At 40.9% G+C, this 17196-nt stretch overlaps 2 protein-coding genes across 5 annotated transcripts in view; one reads left to right on the top strand and one right to left on the bottom strand.

Moving 5' to 3' along the window:
• AKNAD1 (AKNA domain containing 1) overlaps nt 1-12993 on the bottom strand; it is a 55936-nt gene extending 42943 nt beyond the window's left edge. The window contains exon 1 of the mRNA XM_006742049.3: nt 12068-12993. The gene's annotated coding sequence lies outside the window, so the exon portion shown is untranslated. The remainder of the gene's footprint in view (nt 1-12067) is intronic.
• Nucleotides 12994-13085: 92 nt separating this feature from the next.
• GPSM2 (G protein signaling modulator 2) overlaps nt 13086-17196 on the top strand; it is a 46127-nt gene continuing 42016 nt past the window's right edge. For 2 of the 4 annotated variants that reach the window (XM_081815575.1, XM_081815574.1), the window contains exon 1: nt 13086-13396. In XM_081815575.1, the coding sequence (XP_081671701.1) occupies nt 13101-13396 (296 nt within the window). In that variant the 5' untranslated portion in view covers nt 13086-13100. The remainder of the gene's footprint in view (nt 13397-17196) is intronic. The other 2 variants (XM_081815576.1, XM_081815577.1) reach the window with 2 other exon arrangements.

The following is a 17196-nucleotide window of genomic DNA, read 5'->3' on the forward strand; positions in this document are numbered from 1 at the left end:
CAGTGTAAACAATTTAGGCCAGGAAATAATTACCAGCTCAAAAGATAACAGTGCTTTGCATCTAAATAACACTTTTTAACCACGAGTATCCAGCCACATTACAAACTCTAACTAAACACTCTCAGAGACTTAATAGGTATTTCCCTTTAACCTCAACAGATTGAAAGAGAGAAAGCAATTTAGTCAAAATTACACAGAGGGGCACTAGCAGGGGGGATTTGTCCCTTGGATTCTAGTATTAAGTGGAAAGTAAAGAAAGCAGTTTTATGGAGGGCGCAGTACATGCTGGGATTGATTCATCTCATCAATCCTTTCCATGGCTCCTGAGATAAATACTCTGTCATCCCCGCTGTAAGCTAAGGAAACGAGCTCAAAGGAGCAGCTAGGACAGCTCAGTCTGATTCCAAAGCCAACTTGCTTCCACTCCTATGAGACCACGTGTCACAAAGTGGAAGAAGAAATAGAAGTGGTCAGAAGCAACAGAGCTTTTTTTTTTTAACAGGATTGGTTATTAATTTTCTATTCCTGCTGTAGCCAATTATCCCAAACTTAGTAGCTTAAAACAACACTAATTTATTATCTTTCAGTTCTGGAGGTCAGAAGTCCAAAAATGGGTCTCAGTGGGCTGAAAGCAAGGTGTCAGCAGCCTGCATTCCTTCTGGAGGCTCTAGGGGAGAATCCATTCCCTCGCTTTTTCCAGTTCTAAAGGTGATCTGCGTTCCTTGGCCCGGTAGTCCTTCCTCCATTTTCAAAGCCAACATCATAACGTCTTCAAATCTCTCTCTCTTTTTTAAAGATTTTATTTATTTATCAGAGAGAACGTGTGAGCGCGCGCACAAGCAGGGGGAGTGGCAGGCAGAGGGAGAAGCAGGCTCCCTGCTGATGAGGGACTCAATTCCGGGACCCCGGGATCATGACCTGAGCCGAAGGCAGATGCTTAACCGACTGAGCCACCCAGGCGTCCCACCATCTTCAAATTTCTTTTTGACTCTGACCCTCATACCTCCCTCTTTCACTTCACAGGACCCCTGTGATTACAAAAATGGGTCCCCCCAGGTAATTCAGGATAACCTCCTCCCCTCAAAACCCCTAACTTAATCACACCTGCAAAGTCTCTTCTGACCTGTAAAGTGATATTCACAGGTTCCAGGGATTAAGATGTAGGCATCTTTGGGAGCCATTATTTTGTTTATCACAGTACTCTATTTTATATTTTGGAGAATTCTTAGAAAACCAGGACCTATGCCTCATCATTTCTTCCCCAGCTGGTATCTCTTGTGCCTGTTACCCCCAAAGCCCCTCTGAAAATGGAGCTTTGTCATCTCATGGAGCAAACTTGTTGAGATACAGTAAATACTATAGGAAGACATACCTCAAAGTGGAAGGCTTTAAAAAAAAAACTGTGAATGATTGGGACACCTGGGCAGCTCAGTCGGTTAGGTGACCAACTCTTGGTTTCAGAGTCCTGGTCTCAAGGTTGTGAGATCGAGCCCCCTGTGGGGCTTATGCTCGGTGCAGAGTCTACTTGTCCCTCTCCCTCCCCCTCTGCCCTTCCCCTGCCCACTCACTCATGAGTACTCTCTCTCTCTCTCTCAGATAAGTAAATAAATAAAATTTATTTTTTAAAAAATAAATTAAAAAACCATAAACAATAGCTATTTATGCATGCAACCAACTGGAGGCATCTCAAAATAATTATGCCATTTGAAATAAGCCAAAGAAGAGTATACATCTATATAAAATTCTACAAAATGCAAAGTAATATATAGTGACAGAAAGCAAATCACTCATTGCCTGGGGTTGGGGTGCAGGTTGGGGGGAAGGATTACCAAGGGGCATAAGAACGTTTTTAGTGTTGATGGATATATATATATATCTTTTTTAATTTATTTTTTCAGTTTTATTTAAATTATAGTTAGTTAACAGTGCAATATTGGTTTCAGGAGTACAAGTCAGCTCATTCACCACCTACATAGAACACCCAGTGCTCATCACAGCAAAGGCCCTCTTGAATCCCCATCACCCATCTAGCCCATCCCCCCCCCACTTCCCTCTCTTGATTGACGGATACATTGATTGTGGTGCTCATTTCACAGAAGTATAAATATGTCATACAAACGTCAAACTTGGCAAATTGTGTGATTTATTATGTCAGTTGCAGCTCAATAAAGCTGTTAAAAAACATACATGAAAAGAATCTTCAAAATCCTCCAAGGCACACAAGAACTTCATAATTGACGTTAAAGAGCCAGAGAGAAACTTTGGCCCAGCTGCAATAACCTGATCTGTATAGCTCTTCAGAAAATTCTTTTTTTTTTTTTTAAAGATTTTATTTATTTATTTGACAGAGAGAGACCCAGCAAGAGAGGGAACACAAGCAGGGGGAGTGGGAGAGGGAGAAGCAGGTTCCCCGTGGAGCAGGGAGCCTGATGAGGGGCTCGATCTCAGGACCCTGGGACCATGACCTGGGCCAAAGGGAGACGCTTAACGGCTGAGCCACACAGAGGCGCCCTCTTCAGAAAATTCTTATACACCTCATCCAGATGTTACCATTTCAGGATGACTGAAGATTTGCAAGTAGACACATTTGGGAGTTTATTTTGCATATTATCCAAGCGCCTTAGCTTGGCATACGGGGCCCTTTGTGAACTGTGTGGGCTGCCTACCTCTCCAACCTGTCTTCCTGCCACACCTGGACTTGAAATTCATGCTTCAACAATGCCAAGCTATTTATAGCCGTCCAAGCTCACCTGTGTTTGCTGCCTCCATAAAATGTGCTGCTGTCCTCTCTGCCTCCTTGGCCAGGAGAGACCATCACCTCCTCTGCCACCTCCAATTCCCGGACAAGCATCCTCGGCTGCACTTTCCCCACCAGGTTATAATGAATCGTTTCACTTCTGTCTCTGTCACTAGCCTATCTCTACTCCCAACCTTGGCACAGAGCAGAGACTCAACAGTTACCTGATGGAATGACAAATGTTCCTAGTATGTCATAGACACAAACCTGCACCACTGGGATACCTGTAGGGAAGGCCATCCACCAAAAGAAGAGTTTGGCTATCGGTGGATGAAGGGCTAAAGCCCAGTCATGAAGTTGGTGGCAGGGACACCACGGCAGCCCCAACGAGGGTATTGGTTCTCAGTAGGAGGCAGGGGTCACTGCCAAGGGTTTCAGAAACTGTGGGGTGTACGAGGTTATCACCGCGCTGCCTGCCTGGGAAGGTGCTCCTGGCATTTAGTACCTGGAAACAGGGTGGGAGCTATGTACAGAGCAGCCCTGGAAAAAGAATGATCACCTCTAAAGTGCCAAAAGGCCTTCATTTAAAAAAATACTACTCTAAAGATAAAAAATGTTTTCTCTGTAAAGACTGAAAATACTCCTCTTGCTCAGGGCTTCAGGTGAGGGGAGGTGCATTCAGGGAAGGGCCAGAACCCTCTCCCTGAGCTGCAAACACTCGCTCTCCTTGCCCCTGTCTCCCTCACCAGCCAAGTTTCACTCCTCCCTCTTACTGTCTGCCCTTCATCTCTTTTGTTCCTCAGATACCTGGTCTCCTTGCCACCTTGGGGCCTTCACTTCATGCTGTTTACTCTGCCCAAACTGGCCACTCCACCTTCCTCCCTCTACCTGGTTATTTCTTACTCATCCCTTAGCATGTCATTTCCTCTAGAACCTTCTGTCACCTCCTATACGAGGCCTGCTTCCCCTGATAGAAGCTTTCAGAGCATTCTGTGTATCTCTCCAATAGCCTTTTACAATTCTAAAATATTGGTGGAAGGAAGAAGGAGAGAGAGAGGGAGGAGGGAATGGGGAGGAAGGAGGAAGGCAAGCAGAGAGGAAGACCCATTTGGCTGTTTGAGGAGGGTGGAAAGAGCACACATTTTTATAAACCAGATTCAGCTCTGCTCTTTCTTAATTGAGGAACTTGAATAAGTTATCTAAGTGATTTCCACCTCGGTTTCCTCATCCACAAAATGGGGATAAAACGTGTTTGTGGGAATTAAATGACAGAAATATGCAGAGTATCTTGCTCAGTGTCTGACACATGGAGGGTATTCAATAAATGTCAAGTCTTCTTTCCCTCTCTCCCTCCTCTTCCCCTAAGGGAAGAGCATGTAAATGTAGAAATTTAATTGAGGAAGCTGGACTAAAAAAACCTTTATGCCTAGCTTGATGGAGAGAACTCCTGTAAGCCTTCTAAATGGGTTTAAGGGACTCACAAATGTCTTTTTTTTTAAAAGATTTTATTTATTTGTCAGAGAGCACAGGCAGGAGAAGTAGAAGGGAGAGGGAGAAGCAGGGTCCCCACTGAGCAGGGAGCCCCAGATTCGGGACTCGATCCCATGACCCTGAGATCACGACCTCAGTCAAAGGCAGACACTTAAACAACTGAGCCACCCAGGCATTCCAGGACTCACAAATGTCTTAAAGAAAGCTTGTGGTCAGGGGGTGGGCAGTTGTAATGGGTGGTAAGTAGAAGCAATAAGGCGAATTCATAGACATTGATATGGAGTGTTGCTCAATATTCTTGAAAGACCTACTCTTCATAATCCTTCCAGCATGCTAGCAAGTATATGTATGATGACTTGGAAGGAATATGAGCTAACCGGGAAGTGAGGCATCTCTAAAAAATTACTTAGTCTTTTAGGGGCGCCTGGGTGGCTCAGTCATTAAGCGTCTGCCTTCGGCTCAGGTCATGATCCCAGGGTCCTGGGATCGAGCCCCACGTCGGGCTCCCTGCTCGGCGGGAAGCCTGCTTCTCCCTCTCCCACTCCCCCTGCTTGTGTTCCCTCTCTCGCTGTGTCTCTCTCTGTCAAATAAATAAATAAAATCTTTAAATAAAAAAAATTAAAAATAAAATAAAAAATTACTTAGTCTTTTATGTCTCTGAGATCATGGTCTCACTGAGATCCTATTGATGCCAAAAAAAAAAGTTGGGGGAGGGTCAGTGACACCTATCTGAGCTGGAGTCTAGCCACTGAAGTAGAAAGAGTTCTAAATGACCACAATTTAGATTTGTATGATTTCCGTCAAGGGAACCTCTGGGCACATCTGCAATCCCATAATTAAGACTGATAATAGCGTCATAAAATAATGGGTATAATCTTCAGAGGAGAACATTTGAGTACGCATATTATCCTAAAGGCAAACAGACTCTTAGAAGTTCAACACACAGGAGATTGCCAGGGTAGTCATGAGAGTCCTGCCTCCTTTCTAAGGGATCCACCCTACGAAGAGATATTTGGAATAACAGGGTAGTAAGTAAGTTTAATTGTGTAACTTCCCTTGTACATGACACCACATGAATTGTGAATTAAAAGCACTTGATTGCCTTGCTAAAGGCAGCCTCCAGATCTACTGTTAAGCAGTGATATTGACCACTTCAGCTTTAGAGAACCCCAAAAGTTAACCCTGTAAAAGAACACAGGGCTGTTTCCTGGTTAAAGTCTTGAACTACTTACTTGCTTTTCTTTCTTGGACAGGTTTCTTAAACCTACCTTGTTTGTGGTAGGCTCACCTGCCTTTACCAATTCCTGTCCTGGATTTAAAATAGAAAGTTCTGCATCCTGGAATGCCCTCAATCCAAGAATGATTAGCCACCCTAGAGCAGATTCCCTCACCCCTGCCAAACTCCTAAGCTGTTATCCCCTCACCCCTATTTACCCCTGTTTCATATCTATGTATTTTTTAAAAAAAATTTTTAATAGAAAGCCACTAGAAGGAAGTAACAGAGCATACTTATGGGAGAATATTCAGATCCATGGTATTTTTTCTTAGTTTTAACCTTTTTTATTGTTTTATGCTTTTAGCTTATTGTATAAAATGGGGGAAGTACAGAAATGTCCAGACTCAGATGGCTTCAGCATAATTCTTTCTAGTGTTTACTAAACATGTTTTCCATAGTTGGGATCATAATAAATAAGCAATTCTGCAACATGCATTTTTTTCACTGAACATGCAGAATACTTCCTCGTGTTATTATACTTTAAAATAAATGTCTATTTTTAATAGTTATATCCACTACATGGCTACACTGTAATAAATCATTTTCCTAACAACAGACATTTAGATTGTATCCAGTTTTCAATATTTTTAAATGACACAACAGTAAACATCCTTACCTACATTTTAAATTATTTCCTTGGGATAAATTCTTAGGTGGGAAAGTATTAGGGCAAGTATAAAAATTTTAATATTCCTAATATTGATTTCAAAAAGTCTGTACAAGCATATGTTCTCACCAGCAACATGGCAGTGATAATTTGACATGCTCTGTAACACTGAACGGTTAAAAAAAACTTTGTCAATTAAAAAAAAAGGTATTTCAATGTTGTTTTAATTTGCAACACTTTGATGACTGATAAGGTTGGACATTTTTCATATATTTATGAAAATATATGAAATATAATATAAATAATCTATTTTATTTTTTCATTTGTGAATTATCTCAGTCCTTTGCTCATTTATCTATTATCCACAATGACTAGTTTTTTCTTATTACAAAAAGTAATACATGTTCATTGTGAAAGGTGTTAGAAAATGTTAATATTTATAGTGTTTGAAACACTCCTTAAAGAACTCAATCCAATATATTATATCTATGTCAACCAGTATACATCTAAGCCATCTTTTTTTTGAAGTATAGTTGACACACAATATTACATTAGTTTCAAGTGTACAACATAGTGATTCCACAACTCTATACATCATGCTATTCTCACTGCAAGTATAACTACCAAATGTTACAATACAACCCTATTATAATACCTTAACTATAGTCCCTGTGCTGTACCTTTCAACCCTTATTCATTCCATAAAAAGCAGTCTGTACCTCCCACTCACCTTAACCCCTTTTTGCTCAATAACCCCCCCTTCCCCCTGGCAACCACCAGTTTGTTTTCTGTGTTAATGGGTCTATTTCTGCTGTGTTTGTTTATTCATTTGGGTTTGTTTTTTTCTTTAGATTCCACATATAAGTGAAATCATATGGTATTTGTCTTTCTCTTTCTGACTTCTTTCACTTAGCACAATACTCTCTAGATCTATCCATGTTGTTGCAAATGGCAAGATCTCATTTTTTAAAAAAGATTTATTTATTTATTTATTTATTTATTTGAGAGAGAGAGAGCGGGGGTAGGGGCAGAGGGAGAGGAAATCAAGAGTCAGATGCTTAACTGACTGAGCCACCCAGGCACCCCATATTTTTTATGGCTGAGTAATATTCTCTCTCTCTCTCTCCATATATATATAGATATATATATCTCTCCATATATATCTCTATCTATCTATATGTATGTATAAAATGTCTTCCTTATCCATTCATCTATTGATGGACACTTGGGTTGCTTCCATATTTTGGCTATTGCAAATAATGCTGCAATGAACATAGGGGTACATATATCTTTTTTTTTTAAGATTTTATTTATTTATTGGACATAGAGAGAGACAGTGACAGAGGGAATATAAGCAGGGGGAGTGGGAGAAGGAGAAGCATGCTTCCCGCCAAGCAGGGAGCCCGATGCGGGGCTCCACCCCAGGCCCCTGGGATCACGACCCGAGCCGAAGGCAGACGCTTAATGACTGAACCACCCAGGTGCCCCAAATAAATAAAATCTTTAAAAAAAATTCCATATGGGGCACCTGGGTAGCTCAGTCGTTAAGCGTCTCTCTTCGGCTCAGGTCATAATCTCAGGGTCCTGGGATCGAGCCCCGCATCAGGCTCCCTGCTCAGTGGGAAGCCTGCTTCTCCCTCTCCCACTCCCCCTGCTTGTGTTCCCTCTCTCGCTGTGTCTTTCTCTGTCAAATAAATAAATAAATAAAATCTTTTAAAAAATAAATAAGTAAAAAATTTTAAAAATTCCATATGTTTAAAAAAACAACAACACTAAGCTTGGGCTATCCTAACAACCTTGCATGTTGTAAGGCTATGCACACTCATTGCTCTCTCCCTTCTCCAAGGCACTGGGAAAGGATCAAGGAAATGTCAATATCAGCAGCGTTAACACCAGAGGGGTTTTCAAGTAATGTGGAAATGCAGTAAAAATGCCACTGCTATGTCCCTAGCACTCAGTATAGTGTTTAGCACATAATAGGTATTTAAAAACATGTTCTTGAATAGATGAATGAGTGAATTTACAAGGCAAGAAAGAACAATGACATCAGTTAATAGTGGTATCCAAATGTTTACCACTTACTGTGGTTATCACCACCTTCTTGCATCTTTATCCATTTAAAATCATTTTCCTTCTTCTTGAAAGGTAACCTTTATAACTTCAGTTAGTGAGGGTCTGTGATGGCAAAATCAGTTTTTGTTTACCTAAATATGCCTTTATTTCACTCTCATTTTTAGAAGATATTTCTACTGGTTAAATAATTCTAGGTTGACAGTCATTTTCTCTCACTACATTCTTCTGGGTTATATTTTTACAGTTGCAAAGTCACCTATCAGCTAAGTGTTGTTTCATTGGAGGTGGTCAGCCCTTTCTCTTGCAATGGTTATAAAGTTACTTTGCTTTTGGTGCTCTGTATTTTTATTATCTTATGCGTAAATATCTATTTTCTTTTTCTTTTTTTAAAATCTTGCCTAAGGTATTGTCCATTTTCTTTTCATTTTAGAATTTTGATTAGACATGTTAGATCTCCCTCTATCCTCCATGTTTCTCTTTTATGTGAAAAAATTAATTTGGTTCTATCTTCTAGTTTGCTAATTTTTTCTTCAGCATGTCTAATCTGCTGTTAAGCCTGCCCATTGACTTTTTTTTTTTAGGGAGAAAGCACAAGAGCAAGCAGGAGGGGAGAGACAGAGGGAGAGAGATATTCTTAAGCAGGTTCCATGCCCAGCACAGAGCCCAAAGTGGGGCTTGATCTCACTACTCTGAGACCATGACCTGAACTGAAATCAAGAGTTGGATGCTGGGGTGCCTGGAAGGCCCAGCTGGTTAAGTGTCTGACTATGTCTCAGGTCATACTCTCAGGGTCCTGGGATCAAGCCTTGCATCGGGCTCCCTGCTCAGCAGGGGTCTGCTTCTCCCTATCCCTCTGCCCCTCCCACCCCCACCCCCGGTGCGCGCTCTCTCTCAAATAAATAAATAAAATCTTAAAAAAAAGAGCTGGATGCTTAACCGACTGAGCCACCCAGGTATCCCCTGCCTGTTGACTTTTAAATTTTAATTATTATGTCTTTTTTTTTTAAGTCTATAAGGTTTTTTGAATTCTTTTTTAAACCTGCTTGTTCATTTTTGAAAGAATTTTGCTCTTTATTCGTATCTTCAATCTTTTATTTTATTGCCTTAAATCTATTAAACATATTTATATTCTATGGCTGGTAATTACAATTTCAAAGTCTTTAAGAGTTTGATTTTGTTATTTTTTTCCTGCTAATTCTTGTATAAGATGCTTTGTTTCTTTGTATGATTTGTAATTTGACTGAGAGTTCACATTTCTTGGAACTTCTGCTGTGTAAATTTTGGGGGTCTGGATCAAGTCGGTGTCTTAGTTAGCTTGAGCTGACAAAATACCATAAACTGGATTGCTTAAACAAAACATTTATTCCTCACAGTTCTGGAAGCTGGGAAGTCCAAAATCAAGGTGCCAGCACATCGTGTCTTGTGAAGGCCCATTTCTCGGTTCTTAGAGGGGTGTCATCTTACTGTATCCCTGTGTGTGAGGCTGCTCTTTGGGTCTTTTTTATAAGGGCACTAATCTCATTCATGAGTGCTCTACACTCTTGACCTAATCTAAGGCCCTATCTCCCTATACTATCACAATGGGAATTAGGTTTAAACATATAAATTTTGGGGAGATACAAACAGTCTCTAGTGGTGATTTGGTTCACCTTTACCAGTTGCCTAGGGGCACCATCAACCTGAAACCACTTTAAAGTAAATTATGTGCTTGAGTTTCAGACAAGTCATGTAGAGCAGATTATTGCCTTTGGTAAAAAAAAAAACAAAACAAAAAACACAGAAAAAGATATCAGGAGATATATCCTCCTCTATTCTATGTTGAGGACGACTGCAGGCAATTTTCTTTTGTTGTCTTCTGAGAAAAGGTTGACAAGGACTTTGGGAGATCCTGGCTTATGTGTGGAGTCTCTTATTAGATTCCTCATCTTGGTAGGACCTGGCCTTTGTCTCTTTTTTCCATGTCTCATGAGACTGTGACAACTAAATCTCAAGTTCATCTGCTTATCTATTTTACTAGTTCCTAGCTTCTGAGTAATCCTTACTTGAATGCTAGGTCATTGATAAATTTTATATATTTTTTTAAATATTTGAAAGCATTTTAAGTTGTTTTCAGTGAGAGAGTAAACAGGGTATCTGGGTTATTACTTTCAGACATGGAAGTCTACGGAGCGATTTTCTTCCCTACTTTTTATTCTGAAAAATTCCAAATTTCTAGAAAAAGTAAAAGAATAATACATGAATAATATAGTATAAGAGTAAGAGATATATCTTAACCTAGGTCTAAGTGTTAATATTTAGTTTGTATTTCTCTTCTTTCTCTGTCTTTTGCTGAACCATTTGCATATAAGTTGAAGTCATGGTTTTTTATTCTTAAGTACTTCAGCTTGCATCTCCTAAAAATAAAAAAATTCTCCTATATAACCATAATTCCATGTCACCTCTAGGAAAATTGACAGTAATTCTATAATATTACCTAATATATTATCTATATTCAAATTTCTCCAATTGTTTCTTAAATGTCTTTTATAGTCTCTCTCTCATTTTCTCTCTCTGATTTAGGACTCCACAAGATTCATGTACCTTTTTTGGTTGGTTTATTTTTCATGACAATGATGTTTGTGAAGAGTCTGGGCTAATTGTCTTATAGAATGTCTGAAATTCTGGTTTTGTTTCTGAGTGTTTCTTTAAAAATATAAACAAATGAAGTTATTCCCATGTTTAAATCTTCCTCTGGCTACTATTACATTTAGAAAGTAAAGCCCAAACTCATTGTCCTGGCTTACAAAGGTCTACATGATCTGGTATGACTTCACCCTGTAGGTTCTTCTCTACCTCATTTCACTTAAGCAATAGTGGTCTTTTTCCAGTTTCACAAACCCACAAAGCTTGCCCTCACAGGGCTTTGCACTAGCTGTTTCCTTTGCCTAATGTTCTCTTCCCTGAGATTTGCTTAAAAGTTGGCTCCTTATAATTAGAGTCTTGGTTTGAATACTGTCTTCTCAAAGTGGACTTTCTTACCTTGACCCTCAATGTAAAGTTGTCTTTCAGTCACTCACCCTCACATCACCCCCCTTTGAATTCTCTGCATAATACCTGTCACAACCTGATATTTTTCTTATTTATTTTTATTGAACTCCATGGAAGCAGGGGCTGTGCTCCCTCTTGCTCATTACTATATTCCCAGCACCTAGAACAGTTTCTGACACATAGCAGAAACTTAATAAATACTTGCTAAATACTGTAATGAATAAGCTGAAAGCTGAGGGCTGACAAGTAGCTAGCCATTTAAAGGGCCTGAGGGAAAAAATCTTGGCAGGGGGAACTGCCAGGGAGAAGGTTCTGAGAGAACCCTGAGGCTTGGTCTGTTGTAGGGCTGGAGAAATATCCTGTGTACTTGGAGCGAAGTGCAAAGTAAACCAGGAGGAGAAGGAAATACTGGAGAGTAGAGAGGTGGATAGGGCAAGATGACTTAGGGCTTTGTGGGCCATGGTAGGGAATTTAGACTTTATTTTAAATCAAATGATAAATCACTAAAGGTTTTCAAATAGGAGAGTGACATAATCTGATTTATGCCTTTTAAAAGATAATTTAAAAACTAATTCAACTTGAGTAAGATGGAGATAACTAATACCAGTGATAGAAAGTCACATGTGTAAGAGAAGATTTGCAGGCGGGACATGATTTGTTTTGGACAATGGTTGATAGGAAAACATTCTATCAACACCCAAAAAAGAATTTATGAGTAAGAATTATAATACCTACCTCTGAAATGGTACAGCCATCTAATTCAGTTGTTGTTTATAAGTACCTGATTTTAAAGGTAGTTGCTGATAATAATAATAGGTACCATTTATCAAGCAGTCAGGCGCTTAACAAAACTTACCTCACGGAAGCATAACCACCACTTTTATTACCTGTGTTTTGCAGTTGAGGAAACTAAGGCTAAAGAGGATAAGTAACTCCTTTAAGGTCAATCAGCCCATAAGTGGCAAAGATGTAACTCAAATCCAGGTCAAGTGTGATGCCAAAGCTGTTATTTTAACCAATTTGCGATACATAACACGTTCCCAGGAAGAGAAATGCTGCTTGGATCACTGGTTATGGCCATCATTCAGAGAGATACTGAAAGTGGGGTTTTCTCTAACACACCCTTAAACCTGCAGAAACATTTAAATTTCATTTCAGTGGAGAAATGTTTGAGAAATAATCTAATTAAATTCATCCGACTCTTTAGCCCAAAGAGCCTGTAGTCTTGGTATTTCTGTGAAGAACTGAGACCTATGTTTTGGTTAAACCTGATAATGGAGGAGGTGCATGGAAATAAAACTGCCTTTTCCCAGTGTATCTGGAATATAGCGGCCTGAAACTGAGTCAAGTGCCACCCAGTTTTCCTGGGATCCGGCAACTCTGCAGTCAACACAAGTTTGCTTTCTTAACAGCTGGAAACGCCGGAATTGTGACAGGGCCGCAAGAACTGAGGCTGCCTTGTTCGGACTTTGACACGGGTCCCTCTGTTCCTGTCACAGAGCCCTTTTTCTTAAACATCCCGCATAGGCCGCTTGGGAAACTCGTTCTCTAGGCTGGACCGAGCCGTCAGTGCCGGACGCATTTGTTCTGGGCGCCCATCTTTTAAAGGGGTCCGGGCCAGACCCTCTCTGAAGACTCTTTGGACGATACTTATCGCTCCACCCTTCAGTGTCTGAAGAAGAAGTAAGAGGGCAGGAAAGCAGTTTCAACTTGGTGTTTGACGACAGGCCCCAGAACAGCGAAGGGCCAAGCCCCCCAGGGGCCCCCTCAGCCTGACGCGCAGTGCCCCGCCCCGGGACTGTGGAGGCAGAGGCGCGGACAACCGCCCCGCCCCGCCCCCCGCGCTGGCCATTGGCGGGTCCGAAAGACGCGGGGCGTTGTCGGTTTGAATGGGAGCTACTGGAGCTGGGGCGCAGGCGCAGAGGAGGGGCGCTGTGGAGGCCGGCGGCGCCGCGCGACCCCTGGGTGGGGGGAGAGCCGCGCGAGCTCTGGCCCACGTGACCTGCGGCGAGCGGAGGCGGGGGGCGAGTGCCTGCCTCCCGCAGTGCCTCTGCCTGGCGAGGCACCCCTGGCGCGCGGATCCGCCTGGGGCAGGGGCCGCGGCCACCCGTCCGTCGCCTGAGGCGGCCGCTGCTGCGGCTCCGTCGCGGCCGCCGCGCTCCCGGGACTCGCCGGCCCGTGGGAGGTGAGTTCTGAGGCGTCTCAGGGCGCCCCGCGGAGGGAGCTGACTGGGAGGGGCGTGTGTGTGCGGGGCTGGGTGAGGAGGTTCTGTGTCCCGGGTCTGGGGTCCGCCTGCTTTGTTCGGGTGGGCGGCGGGGACCCGCGCGGCGGTGACCGGAGTGAGGAAACCAGAAACGGGGTGAGAAGCAGCTGGCTGAAGTGCGAGTTGCTTTCTTGTTGCGAGATTTTTAAATGAGAGTCAAGTTTGAGAGCTTTGTTCCCTAACTTTTTTAAAAAAATAAAGAGTATGATAGGGCACAGCGACTCCTCACGTATTCTGAGTGTAACAAACGGTGGATTAAAAACCCGAATCCCCGTGGAATTAATCCGAGGCAGATAGCATTCACTTGTAGTCATGCGCTTGCTGTCTAAAGCGGGCAGTGTTTGTCAAACACCTGCATTTACCACATTTCAATTCATGCATTCGGGGCACCGACTTGTCGAGTTACCGTAGATATTGGTAGTTGCTGCAAAAAGTTTTAGTAAGCAGAGGATGTTAAGAAAGCCCTTATCCGAAAATCTGTATCATTTATAGATATCTTCGAAGAGTTAAAACGTGGAAAATCTATAATTTTCTTTGTTTTAGTGGTAACCAGTTAGATCATTTTAACTGGTATCATTTGAGCTTCGTTAAAGAAAACGAGTAAGGATGGAAATTTTACTTGCCTTAATGCATAATTTAACCCTGCCGCAGAGTTTAAGCAGAGTAGCTTCTTGGCTTTCCATTCTGTCAACTTGAGTTGGAGTCTTTCGTGGTGTGTGTGGGGTTAACATACCAATCGAGCTGAATTTTCAAGCTGCCACTTTAGAAGGGTGCCCAAAGATTTCTGGTCTGATAACCACCCTGTGATTACCTCTGATAAAGACCATTTTTTGCTTGGGTTGTCCCTATTCGAGAAGCAGCTTTCGTTGCTTTTTATGTTGCTTACTTCTAAACGATCACTGTTGATTGACCTGGGGGGGGGGGTTGTGTGTGTGTGTAGAGTGAGGGCTGGAGGGGTGATGGTGTAAGGGCAGTCTCAGATTTACTCTGCTTTCCACCTTACCATGGATTCGTTCTGGCAAGTTCCTTGGAGCAGATACAATGTAAAAAGTTGTATGGTATTGTAGAGGCGTTTCCCCCCAAATCTGCTTTGGCTAGATCAGCAGTTTAGTTGTATTTTCTAATGTTATTAAATCAGACATGCAAGGTTACAAATGTTATATTTTAATATAAATCTCAGACTTGGTACTAAGCTAATTACAACGAAGATAGACTATAGTAATTTTTTAAATGGCCTTGTACTTAAGATTTACCTAAACGGTAAAATTTTTAATTAGTTCTCTGGAATTTGAAAATTAAAAAACTGATGTAGATTTAGACTATTCTAAATCTAATAGACATTCAAAAAAGTAATAACAGCTACTATCATTATTACTACTATACTTTATTGAGTACTTTTGTTAAGTACCAGAGCCAGGCACTGGGTTAGATACTTTATAAAATGGATCTCTAATCATCACAACACATGTTGGATAAGTGTCATTATGCCCAAACCAATGCTGAGAGTTTAACTAGCTCAAGATCATATAACTAATAAGTCAAACTGTGACCTGATCGCAGAGCACATGCTCTGTTGCTTCTCTGCAGTTGTTTAAATCTCCTCCAGATCTCTGGATTCCATTTGTAGGGACACAGTCCACTTTTAAGATGCCTGTAGGTGTTGTGTTTTATTGGGAACTATGCAGAAATATTTCAGTCCTCCTTTTAAGACTGCTGTCTTCCTTTCAGTACCTTATAAATCATATAACATTTTCAATATCCTGTAATCATCTTTACAAAAACAGTAAAAAATTAAAACTTTCCTGAGTTATTTACATGAATATGAATATACTCTTTACTGTGGAGCATATATGTATTAAAGCCCAGTTTTCTCACTAGTATAGGATTCTTTGCTACTTCATAGTTCTTATCTTCTTCCCAGGCAAGAAATTAAAAAACATTTGTTGGGCATCGATTATGTGCAAAGTAATTTGCTTGGTGTTTTGAGATGACAAGAGAAAACTTCCTGTTCAGTAGTTGCTTCTGGAGTTTTCGAAGTATCTTCCTTCTGTCTCCCTCCTTTACCCTGTGTTGCTGCAGTTTATTTAACACAGATCCGACTTTGCTATTCCTTTGTTGAAAAAATTGCAAGGTTTAATACAAGGCCACATACATATTCACAGTCCCTAACACTTTAGTACCTTCTTAAGACTTTTCCTACTCCCAACCCAGTGTGCTTGTCCTGGGTATACGTTCTGTGCATTCTTACCCCCTTGCTTTTGCTTGAGCCATTTCCCTGTGACTGCAATGCCTTTCCTTCATTTGCCTAATAAGGTCTACCCATCCTTCAAGGTGCAGTACAGATATCCTTGCTTCCAAAAAGTTTTTTTATGGTCCTTTTTATTTAGAATCATTCTTCCCATATCATCTCATAACATTATTGAATTAAATAAAACATTTTTCCACAGGATAGTGATAACTTTTGGAAGAGGACAAAGTTACATTTTCCTATAAAGAATTCAAAATTCAAACTCTCTAGGGACCCTTTTTAGACATTTTTAACCCTCTTGCATTTGGAATTTATTTCTCCTTATTTATTAATAAAAAGGTTACAGATCAGAAAGGGCAAGGACTAATATATACACATTCAGGAGGGTTTTTTTGGTAGAAATTGGGCTTAGTGTGAATCATCAGTGTTTTTGGATTGCAGACATATTCTTGTGATCTCCTGGTTCTGTAACCTGAGTAGTCATTCGGAGAGCACTGAAATATAATTGGGATTGATGAAAATTTAGAATGTCTTTTTTTTTTTAAGTGTCATTACTATGTCTTTTATAACTTTGGTATTGTAATACTTCTATGTATCAATTTTTATGTGTTTCGAACAGTTAACTAGAAATCCTTTTCCTTATGCAGGTGTCTAATTGAAACTCTTTCAAAAGGTTACTAATTTTACTAATGGATTAAAAGAACCATATCTATTTAACATTATAGGAGAGAAAATTAACATTATTTGTAAACTCTGGGCTTCAGTTTGATGAGAAATAAAACTAAGTAATAGGGAGAAGTACTAAATTTATTCTAATGAACATACTTATTCCTTTAGTTGAACATACATATACACACACACACGCACACACACACTCCATGCCCAGCGTGGAGCCCAACTTGGGGCTTGAACTCACAATCCTTAGATCAAGACCTGAGCTGAGACCAAGAGTCAGACGCTTAACCAACTGAGCCACCCAGGCATCCCTATATTTGTAAATATAAATAAGTAATCTTGGGGTACCTGGCTGGCTCAGTTGGTGTAGAGCATGTGACTTTTTTTTTTTTTAAGATTTTATTTATTTATTTGACAGAGAGACAGTGAGAGAACACAGGCAGGAGGAGTGGGGGAGGGAGAAGCTGGCCTCAATCTCAGGACCCCGGGATCATGACCTGAGCCGAAGGCAGACACTTAACGACTGAGCCACCCAGGCGCCCAGGAGCATGTGACTCTTGATCTTGGGGTTGTGAGTTCGAGCCCCACATTGGGTGTGGAGCCTACTTAAAAAAAAATAAGTAATCTTGTTGGAGCAGGACTTTTGATTCAATAACTGCTTTGTAGGGAAAAAGGAAACCAAGATTAGGGATGTTGCATAAAAGTAATCTCCTTGAAATTTTGAAGGAACTGCTTTATCCTCTTGAATTATTGTAATCACTGAGGATTATAATTACAAAACAGCAGTTTTAGTGATTAG

This window comes from Leptonychotes weddellii, chromosome 4, assembly GCF_054177405.1.
Source record: "Leptonychotes weddellii isolate Sample4059 chromosome 4, ASM5417740v2, whole genome shotgun sequence".
Taxonomy (NCBI): Eukaryota; Metazoa; Chordata; class Mammalia; order Carnivora; family Phocidae; genus Leptonychotes; species Leptonychotes weddellii.